Source organism: Bombina bombina, chromosome 4, assembly GCF_027579735.1.
Source record: "Bombina bombina isolate aBomBom1 chromosome 4, aBomBom1.pri, whole genome shotgun sequence".
Taxonomy (NCBI): Eukaryota; Metazoa; Chordata; class Amphibia; order Anura; family Bombinatoridae; genus Bombina; species Bombina bombina.
The window spans coordinates 461,008,228-461,025,248 of record NC_069502.1 but is presented as its reverse complement, the minus strand read 5'-3'; the positions used below and the strand labels follow the sequence as shown (position 1 = coordinate 461,025,248).

The 17,021-nt window shown below is 37.3% G+C and overlaps 1 protein-coding gene across 1 annotated transcript in view; it reads right to left on the bottom strand.

Moving 5' to 3' along the window:
• The window catches only part of VWA5B2 (von Willebrand factor A domain containing 5B2), a 138,926-nt gene that overhangs the window by 39,976 nt on the left and 81,929 nt on the right, over nt 1–17,021 (bottom strand). Inside the window, exons 14-15 of the mRNA XM_053710337.1 lie at nt 4,875–5,152; nt 4,601–4,772 (exon numbers count right to left, since the gene is read on the bottom strand). Coding sequence (XP_053566312.1) covers nt 4,601–4,772; nt 4,875–5,152 — 450 coding nt within the window. The remainder of the gene's footprint in view (nt 1–4,600; nt 4,773–4,874; nt 5,153–17,021) is intronic.

Genomic DNA, 17,021 nt, shown 5'->3' with positions numbered 1-17,021 from the left:
AGGCAGTTTATCCTGCAAATACCACTAATAATCCAATACATTATAGATATAAGTTCATATATTTTATGTGGTGGTTTATGCCTTCTATGTTTATAAATCATATCATTTCAGACATACGCATATTATATATTATACCTTTTATAAATACTGGTATATATTCCTGCTAGATTTGGTCCCCATATTTATATATTACACATTGGGCATTTATAATAAACTTTTAAACTTGATAGTTTTATCATACAGTAATTTAAAATAGTAATTTTATTCTTTTATTTTTCTATTAGCCTTCTTCAAAATTTGCTTTTTTGTGTTATTGGAGTCCAAGAGTGACTGGCTACTTTGCTGGGCACATTCAAGTATTGTATTGTGTACTTGTAAAGCGTGGCTAATCACACGAAAGGATCTCAAGGCGGTGCTCATTTTATCGACCTCGGAAGAATGAAAGGCTAAGTGGACCTGAGCATGCTGAGCTATCTGTCCGGCTACTAGTTAGAAGGTTTTGTGATAAAGCTAAGATTATATAAAATATAAAAATGAAGTTTATTAAACAGTACTTATAAGGATTACAGGTTATGTCATAGCTTACAGATCGCTTATGCTACACGTTTGTAATTTTACTTTTGTCTGTTAATCCCTCCTGTAATATTTCCAATTGTAAACCTCTAATTAAAATAAAAAAATAAAAAAAAGGGAGAATCGTGGGAAATTATTCCCAAGGTGGATGGAGCTTTTCTACTTTGGCAATACATACTACTATCCCTATGAAAGATAACACTTCTTTCAGGGATCCAAAGGACAGCAAGTCTTTCTTAAGGAAGCTCTTTCTACAAATAGATCTTTTGCTTAAATAAGCAGTGGCGGTTACATGTGTAGCTGCGGCGGGAGCCCTACGGTGTGATTCCTTATCTAAACTGGCTGCAGTCATCCTATGCGGAGGACCATCAGAATTGCATTAGGGCCCTCAGAATGGCTAATGCAATTCGTCTATAATCATGGTAAAACAGGCATTGTGTCAAAAAACAGGTTAATAACTCTTTTCTTCCAAGGAAAGATTCTCTTTGGATCTGATCTGAACTCTATCATTAATATTGTTAATGGAGGCAAAGGAGTTTTCCTCCCCCAGGATAACAAATTAAATGGAAAGACCGGGAAACCGGTTTCATTCCTTAGGAGTTCAGAAGTCTTTCTCCTCTCAAAATTCTGAGCCTTCCAATCCAGCTTGGAAACCTAGTTCTTCCTGGTCCAAAAGTAAGCAGTCCAGAAATCCAATTCCATCCCAAAGTCTGCACGGAGGTGCTGCCCCCAGCCCAGAATCTGTTCTGGTAGAGGACAGATTTAGTCTTTTTTTTCAGAAGGCATGTTTTTATCCGGTCAAGGATGCTTGTGTTTAAAATATAAAATATCCAAGGGTTACCAGATAAGGTTTCGATCCAGGCCTCCTCAAGGACGATTCCATCTGTCTCATGTCCCCAAACATCTTATGTGCCCAATGTGTTCAGGGTCTAGACAATATGGAAGTCACCAACAGGCACGAGGGTTTACTCCAACCTCTATTGTCCCAAAGAAAGAAGGGACTTTCAGACCTATCTTGGACTTGGAAACTCTAAAATGATTTGTATGGGTCCCTTCTTTCAAGATGGAAAACAATTTGTACAGTTTTATCCTTAATACAACAGGGTCAATAAATGTCTTCAATTGGCCTCAAGGATGCATATCCCTATTCACAATTTGTGCAATGTTATCCTTAATACAACAGGGTCAATAAATGTCTTCAATTAGCCTCAAGATGCATATCCCAATTAATCAATTTCCCTGATTTGCCTTCCTCAACAAACACTATACGTTGGTTGCCCTTCCTTTTGGTCTAGCCACAGCTTCATGCATCTTCACAAAGGTGTTGAGAGCATTGCTGGCGGTAATCATAGCCAGGGTTTCTCTATTGCCCTTATCTAGACGACATCCTAGTTTAGGTGCCTTATCTCCCGCTGCTCATAATCAAAGGCTTCTATCCTTTCTTCTGGATCACAGTTGGAAAATCAATGTTCCAAAGAGTTCCCTAACACCAGGTACAAAGGTGTCTTTTCTGGGAGTCATCATAGACTCCATATCATTGCGCCTTTCCTTGACAAAATCTTGCAGAATTTCAGAAGGCATGTCATCTCATTCAATGCTCTCCTCCATCAGTGACTCATGCTTGGGGGTAGTAGGCCTCCAGGTAGTGGCTTCAGATGCAGTTCCTTTTGCTTACCTTCACTTACAACCTCTCCAACTGTCTATGCTCAAGCAATAGACAAAGAAATATCTGCAATTAGATCAGCAGATAGTTCTGTATTCCTCTGTCAGATAACCTCTTTCTTGGTGGATGAAATGTCCTTCTTTGTCCTCAGGACATTCTTCCTTTGGCCTTCATGGGCTACAAACACCAGTCGTTTGGGTTGGGGCATTGTCTGGAAGTCTCGAAGAGTAAAAGGAGTTTAGTCTCCTCTGGATGCGAGGTTACCAAGAAATATCTTGGAGTTCAGAGCGATTCTTCAGGCTCTTCAGTCCTGGCCTCTTCTCAAGAAGAAGTTCATCGGTTTCAGTGAGAGTGGTTTCTCCATCAAGAGATCTTCAATCATTTAGTTGCCAAATGGGGTCTGCCAGATATAGATCTGCTGGCTTTTCATTAGAATCTCAAAACTATCAGTTTATTGTGCAAGATCCAGAGATAGAAAATCTCAAATGATAGACACATTAGGGTGTCCATGGAACTTTCGTCAAGCCTATCTGTTCCCTCAGTTTGTTCTTCTTCCAAGAGTCACTGCTCACATTAAACAGGGGTCTGCATCAGTAATCCTAAACACTCCAGTTTGGCCCCACAGTGCATGTTATGCGGATCTGGTTCAAAAGTAATCTCCTCCATGGCTCCTTATTTAGAGACAAGATCTATTGTCTCAAGGACCTCTCTTTCGCCAAAATCTCAAATCTCTAAGTTTGACGGCATGGAGGTTGAACACCTAATCTTGAAGCACAGAGGAGTTATTGATACTCTGCTGTAAGCCAGAAAAGCTGTGAACCAAAAAATGTTTTTATCTCAGAGATCTGGAAGATATATTTAGATTGGTGTTATTCCAGAGGTTTTTGCAGGTATTCCTTAAGGATCCCTAGAATCCTTCAGTTTTTTCAGATGATCTTGACAAGGGGTTGTCTGCTAGCTCCCTAAATCATGCTTTATCTGTCCTTTTGTCTAGAAGTTGGCTTAAATCCCGGATGTTCAGACTTTTGTCCAGGCGTTGGTGAGAATTAGGCCAGTAGTGAGACCTCTCTCTCCAACTTGGAATTTGGATTTAATTTTTTCAGCTTTACAAGGACCTTCTTTTGAACCTATGTACAGCATAGCTTTCAAATCTGTTATCCTGGAAAGTTATTTTTCTGATAGCCATCTCCTCAGCTAGGAGAGTCACTGAATATTCTGCTTTATCTTGTGAATCTCTTTCTCTGTTTTTTTTCATAAAGATAAGGCTGTGCTTTGTACAACTTATGATTATCTTTCTAAGGTTGTTTCTCAGAGAATTTTAAACAGGAGATTGTTGTTCCTTCATTGTGTCTGGATCCTTCTAACTCTAATGAATGGCTTCTTCACAACCTTGATGTTCTTAGAACATTTAAGTTTTACTTTCAAGCTACTAAGGATTTCAGACAAAGTTCTAGTTTATTTGTTAAATATTCTGGTTCTCATAAAGGGCAGAAAGTTACTATAGTAGACTGAGCTTCTTGGATCAAACAGGTAATTCACAAAGCTTATTTGGTGGCAGTAAAGTTCCCCCTAAGCGTATCACAGTTCATTCCACAAGATCAGTTGCTAATTCCTGGGATTTCAAGAATGATGCATCCTTGGAGCAGATTTACAAAGCTGCAACAAGGTCTTCTCTGCACATATTCTCCAAATGTTATTGTTTTTATGCTTTTGCTTCTTCAAAAGCAACTTTTGGCAGGAAAGTCCTTCAGGCCACAGTGTCCTACAAACAGGAACTGCCTTAATTTTGTCCCACGCTTTCCTTAACATAGACTCTTAGTTTGGGTATTAAATCCCACATGTTATGGATTCCTATGGACTATCATCATCATATTAAAAAAAACCTAAATTTATGCTTACCTGATGAATTATTTTCTTTCAGGATGATGATAGTCCATAGGCCCCACCTGTTTTTGGCCGACAATTCTAATTTGCACCTCTGTAGACCCTGTTTTTGTCTTTCCTACCTATCTGTTTCGTTTTCTTTGCTCGGCTATACGTTAAACTGGGGAGAGATGGGAGGGATTCTTGGCCTCCTCCTAGTGGCGGGTAATATATCCCACATGTTATGGATACCTACAGACTATCATCATTCTGAAAGAAAATAATTTATCAGGCATTCATTTTATTGTTACAAACATTATTGCACACAGGCCTGCTTACAACATGTGCTCACATGGGAAGAATAGCAAGAGAAATATGTAAATTTAACAATAGAATCTTGAAATTTTTACTTTGACTTCAATGTCCCTTTGAACATTAAAAAATATAAACACACATTACAGACACAAGGCTGTTATGAGCTGAATATCTCTACTTCCTTACAGGAGTCAACCAGGGCCTCTGAGTCTTGGCTCTGAGACACCTTGTTTAAGGCAGAGTGCAGCCGCATCATATCCAGCTCCCCGTGAGGGGATGAAAAACTGCGACCAGACATAGTGGCCTGTATCAGTGCTTTCCTCCTCACCAGCTCTTCTGAGCTCTGGGTCACTGAAGCCTGTTGGTAAAAGTTACATGGTCAGGAACAGCAAGAATCAAGACTGAAAGCTTAGTACATTAGACAGTAAATGGCAGGATATATCAGGCTATAAACATTCACCTTAAAAGAAGCAGCTGCTTTTTTGTTGGAATTATGAATCCTTTCACTCTGTGACACACTTCTCTGTCCTTGCTGAGAGACTACATCAAACTGACAGGGTGTGCTGTCTTCTGAGGCATTGCTTCTGGATCCCACAGATTCGCTGCTTGTAGAGCCATGAGTAGGTGCATTGGTGGGGTCCGTGCTGACAGAACAGTGAGTAAGCACATATTGGTCCTTTATATATGAAGACTGCACAATGCGCTTTCGAATATCACTAAGTGGCGCTCCATCAACACCTAAGGATAGAAATATATATTAATATCACAAAGGAGATAAACAAATTCATGGAATTGTATTATTAAAGGGATATGAAAGTGATGCAGTATTATTGCTCAAAGCAATTTCAGAATCTCTTTTTGGCAATAAGTATGCTCAGGAAAGCACTTTTTATATAGCCTCTAACTGGCTGCAGCAATCAGGCTCAGTCAGAGACGGGGATAAGCTAAATACTCAATTTGTTGAACTGTGTGTGAAAAACTTAAGCCACAATATTAAAAGGGACATTAAATATTTGTATTTTTGTTTTGTTTAAAGACAATGAAAAAAAATTACTAAGGGGTATTAACAATCGGCTAGATTATGAGTTTTGCGGTAAGCTGAAAAAGCAGGTCCGCTGGTATTACGAGTCTTGCAGGTTTAGGGGCACCGCACACTTTTTTGGCCTTACCGTAAAGTTCGTAAACCATTTTTTCTATGGGACTTCCATAGCGCCGGTATTACGAGTTTGGCCTGGGGAGGCTAAAAAGTGAGCGGTACACCCTCTACCTCCAAGATTCCTAACGCATTCTAAAGTCAGTAGTTATGAGTTTTACACTACAACGCTGTAGCATAAAACTCATAACTAAAGTGCTAAAAAGTACACTAACACCCATAAACTACCTATTAACCCCTAAACCGAGGTCCTCCCGCATCACAAATACTATAACATTTTTAACCCTTAATCTGCCGCTCCGGACATCGCTGCTACTAGAATAAACATATTAACCCCTAAACCACCGCACTCCCGCCTCGCAAACACTAGTTAAATATTATTAACCCCTAATATGCTGCCCCTAACATCGCCGCAACCTACATTATACTTATTAACCCTAATCTTCCGCTCTGGGCATCGCCGCAACCTATATTATATTTATTAACCCCGAATCTGCTGCCCCCAACATCATCGCCACCTACCTACATTTATTAACCCCAAATCTGCCGTCCCCAACATCGCCGCCACTATTCTATTAACCATTTAAACCTAATTCTAACCCTAACCCTAACACCCCCTAACTTAAATATAATTTAAATAAATCTAAATAAAATTACTATCATTAACTAAATTATTCCTATTTAAAACTAAATACTTACCTATAAAATAAACCCTAAGCTAGCTACAATATAACTAATAGTTACATTGTAGCTAGCTTAGGGTTTATTTTTATTTTACAGGCAAGTTTGTATTTATTTTAACTAGGTAGAATAGTTACTAAATAGTTATTAACTATTTAATAATTACCTAGCTAAAATAAATACACATATACCTGTAAAATAAAACCTAACCTAAGTTACACTAACACCTAACACTACACTACAATTAAATCAATTCCCTACATTAAATACAATTAAATTAATTAAATTAAATTAGCTAAATCACAAAAAAAACACTAAATTACAGAAAATAAAAAACAAATTACAAGATCTTTAAACTAATTACACCTAATCTAATAGCCCTATCAAAATAAAAAAGCCCCCCCCCCCAAATAAAATAAACCCTAGCCTAAACTAAACTATCAATAGCCCTTAAAAGGGCCTTTTGTGGGGCATTGCCCCAAATAAATCAGCTCTTTTACCTGTAAAAAAAAAAAAAAATACAAACAACCACCCCAACAGTAAAACCCACCACCCACACAACCAACCCCCCAAATAAAAGCCTAACTAAAAAAAACTAAGCTCCCCATTGCCCTGAAAAGGGCATTTGGATGGGCATTGCCCTTAAAATGGCATTTAGCTCTATTGTTGCCCAAAGCCCTGTCAGGGTAAAGGTAAATGACATAAAATATATATATATATATATATATATATATATACGTAAATGAAATAATATAAAAAGGATGTGTGTATATATATGAAGCCATCTATTTTATCAGATGTGCTGTAGAATAGAAATTCTGATGTCAGGATTTAACTCAAAACCCCCTACAAGATGAGAGCTGGGTGAATACACATTCATCAGGATTGGAAATCAGCATAGCCTTTTGAAGCACGACCCCTGCGGTGTGAGCACACAGACATTTTCCAAAAGGAACTGACTCAGTGACCATGCTCATTTGATTATATGCAGAGTTTTATGACTCTATGTCATTTGGCCTGCCCAATTTAATACAATCACTTAGAGGAATGTTGGGGAAGTAATTTTAACAGAGAACAGGATACAGGCCCATATATGAATTTCCTCCAAGGGAAATGCCGATCCGTCTGAAGAAATGTGAGAGATACAAACATTCTTCAAAGGAGCTGAAAATTGACAGCTGCCTGTTAAGTGTGTGGCTGATAACATCAGAATACACGTGACACAGACATTGTGTCTGGGGTTAGAATAACATAGAGAAGACACATGGCTTACATTATGATTTCAAAGCAACTGTAATTAGATTTCAAATAAAATATACTAAGGAAATAAATTCAGATATACATAGAAATGATATATATGTTTTGAAAGCATGAATATCTTAGCCTCTGTGTGTTTAAGAACATGAATAGATGTTTATGGACCTGAAGAGAAGTGATTATTAACTTCTTTTTTTTTTATTTCAGATCTACATAGACAGGATTCACTTGGAATACAGTACAATACTGAATTAAAAATAAGCTATTATTCACATATAAATGCCAGGATACCGATAAAATTGTAATGCATTTTAAGCTAATAATTAGCAGTATTAAATTACCTTAATATAATAAAATGTTAATAATATAACATATTTGGTATCAGAATAATCAGAAAAAAATAACCTAATATTAACCATCTGTAATTGGGGTTATATATGATTAATGCAGAGAGTGTAATCTGATTAAATAACCACTTTATGAAAATAATTAAGTTGTTTTAAAAAAAAAAAAAAGTTCAGAAATGCTGTATTGTATTGCTATGTTGTACTGTATGCTGCCACCCGGTGTTGCCACGAGAGAACTACAGCCAGAAAGATTTTTGGCTGTTGGAAATGGGATATCCAGTTATCCAATAGAGGGACAAGGTTTCGAAGGGCCACCCATATTTCACACCAATGATTAAACTATATAGTGCAGAAGGAAGAAGAGGAACACTGGCTGCAAAGTTTGGTAACTGACTGAAACTGTTTTGCGTGGGACACAGTCAAACTACAAAAACAAAGTGGGCCATATTTCTCCTATTCCATTGCAATTACACTTATTTTATATGAGGTGTGAAATTGGATCCGTTGCGAAAATTGGGAACTGGATTGCTGTTATTTGGTGATGTATATAAAAGTTTTATTATAAGATAAGTTATATGCATAGTCAATTTGTATTTAATAGATTTAAAGAAACAGTGTGTTTTAGTTAGCATTTCACAGCCTATATATATATATATATCGTTTAAATCTGTATCTGATTTGCTAAGTAAATCATCTGTGCAAGTTCTGATATTGTAAGTTAATTCTGTATTAAGATACATTGCAGTTAAATAGCAGAATATATATATATATATTATCCTATTGTTGAAAGAGCACAGTTTAGAATTGTATTGCTTGGATGTTAAAGGTTTTAGTCCCATTGTATTAAATAAATAAGGCTGAATTGTGAAGGTATATCTTTCTGGGTTTTGTAAGAAGGATAGCATATCTTAAGAGTTGGTTTTAACGCATATAAATTTTGTTTCATTTCCTTTTATTGCGAATATACTTCAATATGTTTATGGATATTAACTAAATAAAAGAATTCAGATATTTATATTAATTGTATGGTCTAGTAGATGCATGGTTGATTAGGGTTTCAATTTTTAAGGAAAATTATTTTAAGATTGTGTTTATAACCCTGCCATAAACTTATATATTATTTGGATAGCACTACTAAGATTTTCATAAATATACTGACATAATAATTGGAGGCACTTTGCATGAGATTTAATAATATCCATCATAATTGATATAATATATTTGTAAGTAAATAGAAATTATTATAAAAGAGAAAAAAAAAAAAATCATATTTCGATATTTATATTTTGAAGATATAATTTTTTTTTGAAAAGTTGAAATATTAATTTTCATATTTCGAGATTGATATTAATATCTTGAAATATTATTAAAGATTAATTTTTGAAAGATTAATAAAAATATTAATTTTTCATATTTAAAAATTAATCAAAAATATTAATTTTTCATATTTTCAAAGTTAATCAAAAATATTAATTTTTCATATTTCGAAATATTAATTTTTCATATTTCGAAATATTAATTTTTCATATTTCAAAATTAATAATATATATTTTTTTTAAATATAAAATTTTTCCTTCTCTCTTTTTATTGGCAAAAATCGTATTAGCGTTTTAGTTTAACTAAGTACTAAACCAATATAATAATGTCTGTAGCCAGAAGTGACTCATTTAATTCTATACATAGCAATGAAATTGGTCCCGTAACCATACCTATTACTAAAGGTCAGGTCCTTAAGAAAGATATCTTAAGTTACCTTAAAGGGAAGTTTAATATTGCGGGTGAATTAAATGATTTTATGGATACGCTTGAAACTAGGGCTAAAAATATTACCGTTAATAATAATATGTGGAATGAAGAGAATGAATTCTTCCAGGAATTATTAACGATTAATCAATGCAAAGCTCCCATAAAGCGAGACGAACTAATACTAAAATCCTGGCCCCTTTTAATATGCATAATTGACGAAATGTCGTTTTGTGTCACAGACAAACGATTGCAAATACAGGAGCTAGAAAATAGTATTCGTTCCTCGCGCAGACGCGAAGAGGGTTTAAAAATAGCCAAAAATAAAATGGATGAATTTGCCCAAAACTTAACAGCCTTAGATAAGCATAATACAGACTTAATCGCACAGATTAAGAGAAGAACCATTGAATGATACTTTTGAACATAATAGAACATGCCAGTCCATACCACTAACTGGGTTTTGTTTAGAGGATATCAGGAAAAAACTGGAAAATATTAAGGTAAATAAAACTCCAGGCCCAGATGGAATACACCCAAGGGTGTTAAGGGAACTTAGCACTGTTATAGACAAACCTTTACTCTTAATTTTTCAAGACTCATTATCCTCAGGCATGGTACCCCAGGATTGGCGTAAAGCTGATGTGGTGCCACTCTTCAAAAAGGGAAGCAGGGATGATCCAGGAAGCTATAGACCAGTTAGTCTGACATCAATAGTGGGGAAGATATTTGAAGGGATTATAAGGGATTATATTGATGAGCATATTCGTGTAAACAAGATTATGAGTTCTAATCAGCATGGCTTTAGGAGAAATAGATCATGTCAAACTAATCTAATTAGATTCTACGAGGAAGTAAGTCAAAATATAGATAAAGGGGAATCAGTGGATGTGATATACTTAGATTTTGCAAAGGCATTTGATACAGTGCCACATGAGAGATTAATGCACAAAATTAAGGGACTGGGAATAGCTGAAAATGTTAGCTCATGGATAAATAACTGGATAAAAGATAGGGAGCAACGAGTAGTAGTAAATGGATCATACTCAGATTGGACAAAGGTAATCAGTGGCGTCCCCCAGGGATCAGTACTGGGCCCTGTTCTTTTTAATATTTTTATAAATGACTTGGAGCAAGGATTAAATAGCGACATCTCTATTTTTGCAGATGATACTAAGTTAAGTAAGGTCATAAGGTCAGAGCAGGACGAACTGTCTTTACAAAGGGATTTGCTAAAATTAGAACTATGGGCAAGTGAATGGAAAATGAGATTTAATACGGAAAAATGCAAGGTTCTACATTTTGGAAGTAAAAATAAGCAGGCTACGTATTTTTTAAATGGGACAAGACTTAGCCAAACACAGGAGGAAAGGGATTTGGGAGTAGTAATAGATAACAAGCTAAAGATGGGTGCACAATGCAGGGCAGCGGCTTCAAAGGCTAATAATATACTAGCATGTATTAAAAGAGGTATTGATTCAAGGGAGGAAAGCATAATTCTGTCATTATATAAAGCCCTGGTAAGACCTCACCTTGAGTTTGGAGTGCAGTTCTGGGGACCAATTGCTAAAAAAGATATTGCAGAACTAGAAAAAGTTCAGAGAAGGGCCACAAAGCTAATAAGGGGATTGGAGAAATTAACCTATGAGGAGAGGCTAGCCAAACTGGGTCTGTTTTCTTTAGAAAAAAGGCGCTTGAGAGGTGACATGATTACTTTATATAAATATATTCAAGGCCCATATACAGAGATGGCAGAAGCTCTGTTTATTCCAAGAAAATTGTTTCTGACAAGAGGTCATAATTTAAGGTTGGAGGAAAGGAGATTTAATCTCCTGCAACGGAAACGTTTTTTCACTGTGAGAGCAATAAAATTGTGGAACTCATTACCAAAGGAGGTAGTGAATGCCAATACCATAGATACATTTAAAAATAGTCTGGATAAGTTTCTGTATACAAACAAAATTCATGGATATGATTGCTAGTATTAAATGGGTCACATTTTAATGGGGTTATTTAAGCTTAACTGGAGCTTTTTGTAAGTATTTTAGATTTGTATAGGTTGAACTCGATGGACTTCAGTCTTTTTTTTCAACCTTATCTACTATGTTACTATGTTACTATGTAGATACAAGATTTAAATAAACAGCTTGCGCAAAGCCAGAGGGAATTAAGCGATTTAAAAAGGTCATATCGCCATAATGAAAACCCCTATATTAGCAATGAGAATAATACAGATAATGCTAACTCCTTTAGCGAACGCGTCAGGGACGAGGTACGAAAATATATAGAACAACATAGACAAATGACCCCTAACGGGTCAGAAATAGATTTCCCAAATAGACAATCCCCTCAGGATGTAAATCCAGAGGACAGCTGTAGCGCAGCTGATGCGGGGGAGGGAAACTCTAACAGAGAATCCCAAAATAAGTCTGATAAAGTCTATGATTCCCATAAAATAATCACCTTCGTACAACGCGCAGTACCTATATTCTCCAATAAGGGAACAACATCTGTAATTGATCATTTACAGGCTTTTGAAAATGCGTTAGCTATAATGAATGTTACAAGTGAGAAATTGAAAATTGAATTTCTGCCTTGGGTATTTGACAGTAAGCATCACAAATTCTTTGCTTCACTAAAGGATATGAATATTCATTCCTGGAATGGGGTAAAACAACAATGCAGAAAAGAATTCGGGCAATATCGCACTAAAACTGCCGCGAAAATAGCGGTATATGGTTTAAAGTGTCGTGCGAATCAGAGTCCAATCGAATTCCTTTCTGTATTGAAAAATGCATACAGTATGGCTGAAGATAATCCCAGATTTGATGGCTCAGAATTTGTAAATTTATTTTTTGAAGCATTGCCTACACCCATCAAAATCAACTTAGCTAGAGATTTTGATGAGGACTGCTCATTGGAATGGCTGATCAAAGAGAGTACGAAGTTATACTCTATTCAGCAGTCCAGTGAGCAGGGGGTTAAAAAGGAGTCAAAACCCAAAATTGTGGCAGAAACTAGGGTGTCACCTAGCCCCCTCAATTTGGAGTCTAACAAGAGGACTTATGCAGAGGTGGCCAGTCAAAACAGGCCATCTCCACAGAGGTTTAATTCTGCCCCTCCCCCTACACAGGTTGAGGCGCAGGGAGACTATAACCAAAGTGGGGGACATAATCAGGTGAATAATTACTCACAAAGAGAATACTCGCCAAATAATTGGTATCCGCGCAAGGGTAGATACAATAGGCGGCGAAGATATTCTCAGGGTAACCAGACACCCCAGGTATATAATGCTCCCCAAAGTACTAATGCTGAACAAGCTGAACCCCAGGGGCAACCACACCAGAATAGAAATAACGGCCCTGATTCTGAGGGAACCCAATGGTCCAGGAATCAGTACAATGGGGCACCAGGAGATAGGCCCAGGGGTAGAGGTAACTTGTACAATCAGGTAGATATGCTGTTTACCCAGATAAATCAGTTGAGCGAACAAATCGCTAATATGAGTCAAAAATCTACGGCTCAGCAACCGAACAATACTTTTTTAGGGGTACAGCCAGTGGTCAGCAGTGGACCACAGGCACAGTCATAAATACTGCAGCATCACCTGAGGGGGAGGGGAGAGATATGCAAAATGTAGTAATAAATACCAATGATACTAATCATGTTCTCTCCCCACAGACCGAAAACGGACAATTTAACTGTGGTGACAAGCAACCTCATCCTGGAAAAGTTAACAAATCTCTTCCCTTGCAGCTCTCTCCTAACCTTATCTCCACAGATGCAGTACAAAAGAATCCAACCGACCCTGTCATAGAGGAAACAGGTAGGTATGAAGGTTCCTCTGCATCGAATGACACGGCGAATTCAGGTAACACGTGGCGAAGCCCATAGATGTGTGAGAATGCCAATTTTATGTGCGAAATGGTAGAAACTGCAGGAAGATATTATGTATTAGTTGAGCTGCAAGATTCAGTCTCCAACCCTATCAGGGGATTAATTGACACTGGGTCACAGGCAACTATCTTATCCCACAGGTACTACACACAGCTAAATGAGCTAACACCCTACAAACCTAAAATAAGAGAATTTGACGGTTCTCTAATAGGTGTTGGGGGTGACTCCCTAAAAGTTTACGGTACTGCATGGTTAAAATTTAAATTGGGGAACAGGGTCATAAGACACCCTGTAATTATAGTGGATCTGCCAACTGATCGTTTAATTATTGGTAGTGATCTCCTGAAACGATTAAGCACCATAATTGATTGCATAAATAATGTAATTTGGTCACAAGTTAAACGGCCTATCAATTATGAAAAATCTGGTATATCTCACGCCCGACATAGCTGTCACGTGGTAGAAGAGAAACCAGATGCTGTGGAGATTCATTTCAGGAATAACTCTGTACCTGAAATCACTATTCTACAAATAGATGATCAGACTCCTTTTAGTGGCTCTGATGGTAATACTTTTAAAATTTCGCCTGGAAAGATAGCGAATATTTCCCTAGATGGCGATGTATTAACCATATCATTCCACAAGGGGGATCATAAAATCCCTAAGGGGGGAGGCCACGCTCAATACCTCACAGGGATTGAGAGAGTTAAAGAGGATCTATTTATCCCTATACAAGTGCATGGACCTTGGTAAAACCAAGTATGCTAAAATAAACTTAAAACAGGAAGCTAGCTATATAAGCGAAGGTTTATTAGCGCAAATAGCTGAACCTAAAGTGACTAAATATCTTTCTCCCCAAGACCACTGTGTCAACGGCCTGGATGACAGGTCTGAAAGCTATAACATCACAGCTAAGTGCTTATTATCTATCTCTATTGGTAATAAGTCAGTGAAGCACCTGTTTTTAGTTTTAAATACTCCCCATAATCAGATATACATTGGCAATGATATCTTACATAGATATGCCATACAAATAGATTTGATTAACTCTTGCCTTTGGAGCAGGTTAAAGGGGGACCCTGAAGTATTTCAGGATGAAAATGCAGCCCTGAAATCAAACCAGCAATTGCCATATGCCGTGAATATGCAGGTATCTAGCGATGTTATAATTCCTGCTGGGGCTGATAAATTTCTTTTACCCTTACAGGTAAAGAGAGGTCAGAAATTAAAAACTTCTGAAACACTAATTTGCCTCTCCCATAGAATACAAAATCTGGGTGTCACAGTAACCTACACTCCTATGGTGAATATTGGAACTGTTCCAATACATATTGTTGTGCATAACATGACCCCACAGGATATAACATTATCCAAGGGAACTACCATAGGATATGCACTGGAATAAAGTTATTACACTTTTGGATTCCAGAATAATGTAATTGGGCTAATACCTGAAGGATACTTAACTGAAGAACAATTAATAGAACAATCCTTTGCATCTATGCCAGAGGGTCTATTTAATATTCAGTCTATTTATCCCTTCAGCTCAGAAGAAGGCATCTGTAAAATTGAAGAAGCCTCTCTAGTGTTTGATCAGCCAATCAAACAGCAAGATTACCCCAATACCCAGAGTCATGGGAGCAATGTAAACTATAACCAAGGGGATCTCACCTCTAGACTGGAAGAAGCCTATGAAATAGGACAGCCTGAAATCTTTCCAGGATTTCAGCAAATAGTCGAAGAGCAAATATCCTTAGCTAATGGCTGTTCCAGCGATGATGAACGCCAACAGCTGCGAGAACTCCTGATGGAGTACAAGGATATTTTCGCTAAGGATTCTTATGACTGTGGTACTACAGACTTGCACATTGCAAGGATACAAACAGATCCTAATGCGCCACCTGTATTTGTCAAACAATACAGACTTCCCTTAGCCTCATATGATTCTCTTGCAGAGATCATAAGGAATTTGGAAGAAAGAGGTATTATCAGACAGGTGCACAGCTCTTATAATAATCCCATTCTAGGTGTCCTTAAGCCCAATGGACAATGGCGTTTGTGTGCTGACTTAAGACAGCTAAACAAACGAGTATACATGTCTTGCTGGCCTGTACCATACATTGACCAGTGCCTAGCACAAATGCAGGGATCCAAAATATTCACTGCCATTGATTGTGCACAGGGATATTGGACCATAAAGGTACATGAAGAGGACCAATATAAGCTAGCATTCTCCTTCCAAAAGGTTCAGTATGCATTCCAGAGACTTCCATTTGGATACATAAATTCTGGACATGAATTTGCTGTATTCATGTATAAGGCTATGCCTGACGCACTGGAAAGGGGGACCTTATCTTATGTTGATGATGTTTTAATCAAAAGCACAGACTTTGAAAAACACATCGTATAGCTTAAACACGTCCTCAGCCAACTTAAAAGGGCAGGTGTCAAATTATCCCTGCAAAAAGCTCAATGGTGCCACACTCGTGTAAACTTCTTGGGACATGAAGTTACCTCTGACGGATTAAATCCCCAGAAGAAAAAGGTGGAAGCGATAGTGAATTCTAAAAACCCAACTAACTTAAAGGAATTGAGATCATTCCTGGGTATGACAAATTATTCTCGCAAATTCATTGATAATTATGCGGAATTAGCTAAACCACTACTACTTCTCCTAAAGAAAGAGGTGAAATGGCACTGGAGTGAGTCTCAAGAGTCAGCCATCAGAGAGCTGAAGAGAAAACTTACTCAAGCACCTTGCTTAGCGTACCCTGAAGGTGGCAAACCTTTCTACTTAGAAACAGGGTACACAGATGTAAGCATGAGTACTGTTTTATACCAAAAGCATGATAATTTGAACAAAGCCATTGCTTATGCGAGCAAAAATCTATCCCCAGTAGAAATAAAGTTTAACGATTGCGAAAAAGCTCTCTTATCTACCGTATGGGCTCTACAAAATTTCCGCAGCTATATACAGGGCGAGAAAATTATTGTAGAAACGGCCCACCAGCCTTTGCTATATTTGCAGAGTGAGAGAATAAGAGATGGGAATTTGTCTAATAGCCGCATAACAGCGTGGACTCTTTCCTTACAAGGCTGGCCCTTAGAAATTCGCTACAAGCAGAATAAAAAGAATCCAGTCGCACAAGGGCTTGCTGAGCTCCACGACTGTACTGCTAGAGATCCTGGGAAAGAATTATCAGAAGATGATTTTCTGGAAGAACAATTGCTTTCCCCATATAAAATGTACAATGAGGACCATTGTCAAACATTACCTTGGATATATGTTGATGGTTGTTCTTACCATGCCACTATTGATAATGAGCGCAGATTAGTCGCTGGCATTGGTATAACTGGGGCAAATGGATTGTCAAATATATCTGTAGGTTTCAACATTGGACCAAGATCCAGTCAAGTTGCAGAACTCACTGCTGTTTTCAAAACCATTGAAATGGCTATTGAACATGGTATTCATGAATTTGTGATCATAACTGACTCAAATTATGTGCGTGACAGTTTTGTTGAATAC